Here is a 9,086-nt window from a genome sequence, read left to right on the forward strand (position 1 = left end):
TCGGGTAGTCCTACTCTAGGATTAAGTGATAGCATGTTTGTTTACATTGAGAGAGATGTATTTGCTTTTATTGATAATGAGCCTATTATGCGACGTTTTCATGATATGAAACCTCGCCGGCAACAATTTTAATTTGTTTTTATTGATAAATTATGGAATACATTACTATGTAAAAGAATTTGGTTGCTGCTATTTTTTTAAACCTTGCAATCTTTTAACTCCGCCCCTCATTCCGTAAATTCCTGGCTTCGCCACTGCCTTGGAGTAGCTCAGTTGCTCACCTAGTCAAAAATGAACTACCCCAGGCCCTAGACCATGTGGAACAAGGTTGACGCTGATGGGAGAACAATTAAAAGTTATAAATAATTAATTACAAATACATAAAATGAATAATTTATATTTTATAAAAAAAAATTCATATAAATACTTCAATATTTTCAAATAATTTGAATCAATTTTTTGTTATTATCTGAAATTAAAAATATTTTATTTATAGTTTTATAAATAGATAAAAAATATTTTAATACCAATAGCCTAGATTATTCAGTTTAAAAGTAAAGATGTACTTGAGCAGTTACTATTCACTTGAGGGGATTGAATTGGCTATTGCCCATGTGATTTTTTAAGGGTGCAAGTGCTATGAACTTTGGCCCAATTGGCAGGATTTTTAAGCCTAGGGCAACACAAAAAATGTGCCCTTTAAATTATTTTCATTAAAAAATCAAAAACGAAAAGCAGTCACTTAGTAATACGGTCTAGTGATTTTTTTTCTTCACTTGTAAGTAAAAAGTTTTAGGTTCGATTCTCGCCAAAGACAAATATAACCACGTTATTGTTAGCCCATTGTGAGGCTTAGGTCACTCCCTCACCCCATGTAGATAATATCGTTTGTTTTCAGTCACCCTTGTTATTTTGCCATTTAGTACTACGATTTAGTGATATTCATTTTCACTTGTAAATGAAATGTCTTAGGTTCGATTATTGCCAATAGTGAATTTGAATCACATTTTTGCTAACCTATTGTGAGGCTAAGCCCATCCACTTGCCTTTAATATAGATAATATTATTTGTTAAAAAAAAAAAACTGGAGATGCTCTTGTGCCAATAGAATTAGTTACTTCTACACCAAATTTACCATAGCAATCAGCCCCATTATTTTTTACTGCGCTCCTATTTTTTTTACCCAAAAACGCACCACCAACGGCCCATTTGGTTCCTCAACCCAAAACACCCGTGTCTCTCTCCCACTAGGGTTTTAGACTTTGGAGGTTTTGCCACTAGAAACCCTCCAGTTGCAGGCTCTTCGTTCTGATTTGATCGGAATCCTCGATAGCCATTCTTCTTCTCTCCGAGTATTGTTGCCGACGAAAGGCAGAGCACAAGCAATGGCGGCCCTCGTTCCTCCTCCTCCTCCAACCGCCGCGGCTGATACGATTCCGAAGCCGAAAGAGGATGAGAAAGTGGATTACTTGAATCTTCCTTGCCCTATTCCCTACGAGGAGATCCACCGTGAAGCTCTCAGTCAGTCTCTCTCTCTCTCGCTCTCGCTCTTTCCTCCATTATTTTCATATTTCATTATCTTTCTAGTTTATCTTGCATTGTTTTTTGATGTGCAAATTATGGAGATTTGTGTTTATTCTTGTTAATATTTAAAGTTTAAACATTTGCTCTTCTGGGTTTTTCTTTTACATGTAATTCATGAAAGTTTTATTGTGAATTAATCTGTTATATATCTTATATGTGAATTATGAATTCTCGGAGAAATACAAACGTATTAGGTCTTTTAGCTATCATTTTGGTGGCTCATGTTACGTCACCCGATTTTAGAAACCAAAGGGAATGACTTTTTATTTTTGGGTTTACTTGGAAAGGAAAGAAGTGCTCTTTGAGTGTCGAGTCTAAGACGGGATTATTTTGTACGTGTATGCAGTGTCTTTAAAGCCGGAACTGTTTGAGGGGATGCGCTTTGATTTCACTAAAGGACTCAATCAGAGGTTCTCACTCAGTCACAGGTCTGATCAGACTTCCAATTCATTCCCATCATCATTACGTTTAATTCTTATTATTTAGATACTGATCTGAATCGTAACGCTCCTTTGACAACCAACAATCAGCGTGTTCATGGGACCTACCGAGGTTCCTTCACAATCTCCGGAAACTATTAAAATTCCCACTGCTCACTATGAGTTTGGTGCCAACTTTATAGATCCAAAGGTAACTAACTGTCTTATGAAATTGATCTTTTCAGATACTTTTCTATGGCAATATGAATTTAAACTCTCATTTAAACATATGCTAACATGCAGTTGATGCTTTTTGGGAGAATCATGACTGATGGGAGGCTTAATGCAAGAGTAAAGTGCGATTTATCTGAGAATCTTACTTTGAAGGCCAATTCTCAGGTGATTTGGAAGACTGTTGAAGCGCTTTATCCCCTTTTTTATTTGCAAAGTTTGTGCCGACAATCTGTAATGTCTAAGTTAGTTAGTTAACTTTTCTGTGCTTCTTTCCAGCTTACCAACGAGCCTCACATGTCACATGGCATGGTCAATTTTGATTACAAGGTATGTTGCTGACTTTGTAATATCTTTCAGTTAATTTTCTTTTATATAATGGTGTTGCTACCAAGACGAGGTTAAACTTCTCTGATGGCAGTGATCATGAAAGAACTTTCATATAGCTATTTTAATTCTAAGTACCTGTTTGGCACAACCTTTTCAGCAGTGTAAGAGTTTTGCTGCAATAAAGGCACTTTTCTTTATTTACTATGTCGCTTCACAGCACTTGAAATGAAACTTCATGTTAGGTTCATGCAAAAGCTAAAAATGAGAAGCTCTAAGTTGTAGCTTTTCCAATAGCTAAGAAACATCTTATGCTGGAAGCAGTTGCCCCCTTTAATTATTTATTCTGTGATTGACAAAGTTAACCTTGTAACTTTCATCAATGCCCTTTTCACTCTTGAAAATTAATCAGTAATACGGATTGCTAGTTGGTTGGTTCAAAAATTGTTTCATGGTTGCTTATTGGGTCGAATAAGTTTTTATATTGTTGTTGTCTGGTAATTTGTAGAGTGGATAGAATGAGAGTTTGGGTGGGAGAACTTTTTTCGAAGCTTGCCTTCTTGGTTGTTTAATGTTATTGATGTCCAGGTACCATAATGGAACCATTTACTGGCTTCATTTGATTCGGGTGAATTGGGATTTTGGTTGTAGACATTTAGGAGGTACTTAAATGAGGTAGTACTGAAATGAGCAGATTTCAAGAAGTTTGAAGCTGGAGTCTTCAGCATCCTACTTGTATGTCTTATTTGAAACTTATGTTTCACTTTGACACAGTTCTAGAATTTCTACTACCGTGAAGGGGAAGCTTCTTGCGTGGATTTTGCTCATGGTAGGGCTAACATGTGCAATTTGATACAAAGACAAGCAAATTGGTGTATTTCAATTTTCACCTCATTGGTGCATTTTGTATAAGCAGGGGGACATGTTTGGATTATATATCTATGCGCTTTCCAATATCTCTACATTATGGTAGAATTTATGCACGGAGGTCAGTGAGTTGGGTGGTTACGGCATCCACAGGTAAGTGATAAGCCTTTTGGTGATGGGAACAAGGCTAAAGCCCTTTGAGAATTACCTTTTGGTGATGGGAATAAGGCTAAAGCCCCTTGAGAATTTATTGTGCTGGCAAATTGAGGAGTATGTAGGGTTTTGGGAATGACCGCTAGTCTAGAGTTAGGTTTTGGGATTTGATTTGGTCATCTGTTTCTATGGAATTTAGGGGGTGTTCTGTTTCTACTGTTCTAGATTGTAAGGCATTTGTGTCTTAATTGTTTCTTAATGAAGTTTTATGGTAAAGTAGGTCTGTGGTGTTTTGGCTTCAATTTGGACTCCTTGTCCACTGTATTGAAAAAAAAAACCACGATATTAAGTATAGGCTGTTAGGATCGATTGGATTGATCTTTGATCTGCTTTAGAGATTAAGAACAAGAGCTTTGAGAAGAAGAGATTTAGACTCCCCTCCTCCCATCTATATTTTTTTCCTAATTTTTTCAACAACTGGAACCCAAAAGGATAACACAGTTATTGATTTTTGTCATGTATTTTGAGCTAACCACTTTGTAATTAATTTTCTAATCATATTTTTTTTTTACTTATGCCGAACATTGACTTCCTCTGCACAGGGAAAAGATTACAGGTCACAGTTTCAACTAGGAAATGGTGCACTGTTTGGAGCAAACTACATTCAGGTAAAATATTGAACAACATATTCTGTGTTTAACCTTTTCATTAGCTTATGACAAAAGCAAAGTTTCAGATCATGATAAGTTACTTATTGTTCGCTAATCTACATATATTAATTATTGCCAAATGGATTCTACAAGGTTTCCTTTATGTAAGAGGGTCCATTTTTTGTTCTCCTTCTGGGCTTCAGTATCTTTGGAGTTCTGAAGAGTTTTTTTTCTTGTAAATCTGTGTTAATTGGCAAAGCTGCTGTAATTTTGCTATTTGATAGGTTTGTTTGTTTTGTTTTGTTTTATGTAATTGCTATTTGATAGGTTTTTTTCTTGTCACCTCTCAAGGAAGAAAAAAGTTGTTCTTATATTTAGTTTATATGGATTGTGTATTTCACAACGTTTTGGGAAAGCACTTAATACAAAAAGGCAGAAATGTAAAAATCTGTATTAATTATACTAATGTATTAATGAAATAATGTTGGAGATCAACCCTGGTATTTGATTACCATATTTAACCGAGTAAGATTTTCTTGTTCTTCCCCTGACCATATTTAACTATTTGATGACCATGTTTTTTTGCCAATTATTAATAACTGCTTGTTTACTTGCTTTTATTTATCATTTTCTTCGTTTTCCCAGCTTTTATCATTTCTATAAATCTATTAAGATGTGGAAGCTGTTATTGGCACTCCAAAAATGTCATCCTGCAATCCAAGGGAGAAATTGCACTTCAAGTGCAGGATGACTTTTTAGTGTGCTAATAACAGTTCCCTAAGATTTTGCCAAAACCCTGTTAGCCATTAAAGCACTTTGATTTTAATTTGAGCATGAACCAAAGGTAAATGGAGCAATAAATGTAAGTATATAAGATAATTACAGTATTGACTCAAAATTTGTCATCTTCCAATTGGTAGTGGCACGTATTATGATTTATAGTGGCATTTATTATGTATTCTGGACTGTTTTTCTCTGTAATTGATTGTTCCATTTAAATTCTTAGTGATAAGCATATTTTGTTGCCTTCATGCCAATGACACATCTTCTCTCTGTGAAAGTTTGAAAGTGGGATTTTTTATTGATTTACCTAGTGCATTTCACCAATCTTTTGAGTGCTTATTAATTTTCAGAGTGTGACCCCCCATCTCGCTTTGGGCGGTGAAGTGTTCTGGGCTGGTCAGCATCGGAAGTCTGGTATTGGCTATGCTGCTCGGTATAACACAGAAAAGATGGTATACTTCTTGAACCCTTAAATTATAACTTCCTGAATATGCGACATAATGTTTTCATTGATTCCCACTGTTGTTTACTCATTAATTCTTATATTGAAAATAAGATATTAATTTGTCACATTCTGGCACCAGAAAGGGCATGCATCAAGATTCATATATCTAGAATGTATATCAGTAGTTAACTGCATGCTTTCTCACTATTGTTTTTTTTTTCCAAATACCTTCTTTGTTTTAGATGAATGCCACAATTGTTTAGGTAAAGCTAAAACATCATGAATTTTTATTCATTTTTCAGATTTAAAGTTGATTTTGTTAGGTTCAACGTATGCAGTTAACTAAAGGGAATAAGGAGGGAAAAGTATTGCTAGAAGTGAAATTTATATTTGTAGCTCATTTTGATTGCAATGTTAGTATTCAAAAATAATTTTATGAAACTCTTAAGGTCGTAAGAGTTGGTTATAACAATGATATGATGAAATAATTGGAAATAAGGGAAACTAACTAGTTGTCAAGTAATAGTAGGATTGTCCATGTTGCAGCCTCATGGTCTCTATTCTAGAGGAAAAGCGGCAAATATCCCGCACATTAAAACTAAAGGAAAACTAATGCTAATATTTTCATGTAGTTCAAGTCAGCATTACACTTTAGTTCAAACTTTTGAGTACCACAGGGTCTGGCTGTCCATATGGGAAAGCATTGAGGTTGAAGTAGAATAAAAAGTTATATATATATTGCTTACCTCATATTCCACACATTTTCGATTTGCATTTGCGTGAGACCTTAATAATTTTATTTTTGATTTTGGGTAAATCATATTTCCCCCCCTCAACTTTTCGTCCAATTTCAATTTCATACGTCTTCCAATTTTTTTAATTTCATACAATTAAAAAAATGGGGGTAAGGCTAGCCGACATTCACCTCTCCCAGACCCTGCGTAAAGCGGGAGCCTTGTGCACTGGGTACGACCTTTTTGGGAGCAGCCTCTCCATAAATGGGGGTAAGGCTAGCCGACATTCATCTCTCCCAGACCCTGCGTAAAGCGGGAGCCTTGTGCACTGGGTACGACCTTTTTTATACAATGTCTCACGTACCAATGTCATACATCCGTCTCAATTTCTATTAGTTTCACTGTTATCTCCTCATGTGGACCTTGCAGGCCCCACAAAATTTGTGCCACATGGATAAAAAACAAGTAGTCCTCTCCTGAAAGAAAAAAAAAAACTCAAAATTGCAGCAACACCCTAATTCTCGGAGGAAAATTCAAAACAAAACAGAAAGCAAAGAATTACAAAACAACTTGAGACCTAATATTGCTAATTGGTCTTCATAATCATCTTTGGTACTTCATGAATCTTATAAATGGATTTCAGCTTCTTAGCTGCTTTATTAGTTGTTAAGGGCACATGGCCAACATTTTCCATGGCAGTAACCAATAACCATCTCCGGTGGGGCCTGTACTATTAACAAAGGTGATATAGGGTCATAAGATTTTAAAGCCAGAGATGTTGAACCTTGGAAGGTGAACCTATACTAAATGAACCTAAGTAGGAGTATTCCAACTGTTGTATGACTGGGCAGCTCCAGAACATATTCCGCGGGATTTTGTTATATATTTCCTGGCTGATTGTTTTAATAGGAGATTTTGACTTGAGTAACTGTTGTGTGATCCATACCTTAATCCAACTCGTCTTTGCACCCCCAGGTTGCCACAGGGCAAGTCGCTAGCACTGGAATGGTTGCTCTTAGCTATGTACAAAAGGTTTCTGATAAGGTGAGCAAAGTTGATCTATGGTTGAACATATTTTACTTTTTATGTTGTTGGAGTATCTTTCTGCAGTTTTATTTTTCATGATTTATCCGAGCTCTTTCTTATAGTGTTTCTTCCTTGAAGGTTTCTCTTGCATCAGATTTCATGTACAACTACATGTCAAGAGATGTCACAGCTAGTTTTGGTTATGATTACATTCTTCGACAGGTAGCTTTCGAATTGTTAATGTTCAAATATTTCATTGAAATAAATAGACATTCTCCTTTTCTGCTTCTTAGTTCTTATGCTGTGGTCTTACTATATGCATAGTATGGTACGGTTACACAACCAGTGGTATCTGATTGCTGTTGGAGGATGTGACCACCTATTCGGTGAACAATTTCATGAAGCATGGTTTCTCGGACATTATGGCCTGTTGATTCTATGCAGACCTTGATCCCGATTCAGATTCTGTCTGGCTACATAATTTTTTTTATGTACATATGCAGTCCATGAAGAGGTCGCACTTGGTGCGATGGCAAGTGCCTTCGCCCATGAGCGGTAGGTCTCGGGTTCGAGACTTGGGAGCAGCCTCTCCATAAATGGGGGTAAGGCTAGCCGACATTCACCTCTCCCAGACCCTGCGTAAAGCGGGAGCCTTGTGCACTGGGTACGACCTTTACATATGCAGTCCATGCATGTAAAACTCACCATACACTGCCTTGTCAACCGTAAACCATAATCACTTCCTATTCATCTAGAACCTGGAAGCCTTAACAGATTGGGTTATTTCTCTTTTTCTTTCGAATAGTGGTTTCTTAGATATGAATTTGTAAGTATTGACACTCTTCTTGACTAATTATTATTATTTTTAATTGTTGCAGTGCCGTCTTAGAGGAAAGATTGATTCCAATGGCACCGTAGCTGCATTTTTGGAAGAGCGACTAAATATGGGTCTTAATTTTGTTCTTTCTGCAGAGGTGAGGATTTAGCAACGTTTTCTTTTTTCTTCTCAGTTAACGAAACCCTGCTTTGCCAGTTCTCTCTTGACAAGTGCGAAAATATATGCCTCGCAGATTGATCACAGAAAGAAAGACTACAAATTCGGGTTTGGGTTGACTGTCGGGGAGTAGAGTGCAGGACCAATGCTGTTTCATCATTCTTGCGGGCAAGATACTCTCTCTTTATTTTTCCTTTCGAGTTGAACAAGAGATCCCTGTATACTTAATCTCGGGTAACATTATCGCAGGGCGGCATCAGTTGAGCCAGTTTTAGTAGCCGGTTTCCGTTTGGAGTTCCCTTTTTTCAGTTAGGAGATGTAGAATAAGATTTCGAAATAATTCAAATTGAATTTCTAGTCACAACTTGAACCTTTGCCCGAAAAACAAAACTCGATTTCTTGTTGGTTATTTGGTCTTTCTTGGTCGTACATCAAAGTATTTGGAACCTAAAACCTCCCCGGTTCCCTTGATTTTCCGGTCGACCTCTCCTCGTTCTTGTGATCTTGTGGTTGCAACCGGAATTCCTCCTTATTTGCCGAGGAAAATAAAAACCGACGCGTACGGCGGCGAACCCTAAAATAACAGTTGCTTGACGAGGATAAGGAGAGCATGTGAAGAGGTTGATGGAGAAGAGAACTTGAAGATGCATGTTTCCGGAAATTGGTCACTGGGTTTTGAAGAACTGGTGGATTCCTCCCCTTTTTCTGGGTTTTCAACTCGCCCGAAATAAGCAAATTTCAAGGATCATTTGAAGATAAAAACTTTTAATATCACCAATTATTCGATCAACATTCAACCACTGCAACTTCAAAATCATAAATTTTCATCAACTAACAATAACATCACTAAAAGTTTAATTGACATTCTGTCAT

The 9,086-nt window shown here is 36.6% G+C and overlaps 1 protein-coding gene across 2 annotated transcripts; it reads left to right on the forward strand.

Annotated features, from left to right (window-relative positions):
• Positions 1-1,205: 1,205 nt before the first annotated feature.
• On the forward strand, positions 1,206-8,577 carry LOC126619807 (mitochondrial import receptor subunit TOM40-1-like). Of its 2 annotated transcripts, XM_050288223.1 has the most exons (12): positions 1,206-1,521; positions 1,931-2,012; positions 2,115-2,214; positions 2,307-2,402; positions 2,514-2,564; positions 4,184-4,249; positions 5,365-5,466; positions 7,169-7,237; positions 7,358-7,441; positions 8,098-8,193; positions 8,290-8,381; positions 8,463-8,577. In XM_050288223.1, exons 1-11 carry the CDS (start codon positions 1,386-1,388, stop codon positions 8,344-8,346), a joined length of 939 nt encoding a protein of 312 aa, XP_050144180.1. In that variant the 5' UTR covers positions 1,206-1,385; the 3' UTR covers positions 8,347-8,381; positions 8,463-8,577. The 2 variants fall into 2 exon arrangements, with proteins under 2 accessions (XP_050144180.1, XP_050144179.1); XM_050288222.1 differs by having other exon boundaries at positions 8,290-8,577.
• Positions 8,578-9,086: the final 509 nt, after the last annotated feature.

The sequence above is a fragment of the Malus sylvestris genome, chromosome 4, assembly GCF_916048215.2.
Source record: "Malus sylvestris chromosome 4, drMalSylv7.2, whole genome shotgun sequence".
Taxonomy (NCBI): domain Eukaryota; kingdom Viridiplantae; phylum Streptophyta; class Magnoliopsida; order Rosales; family Rosaceae; genus Malus; species Malus sylvestris.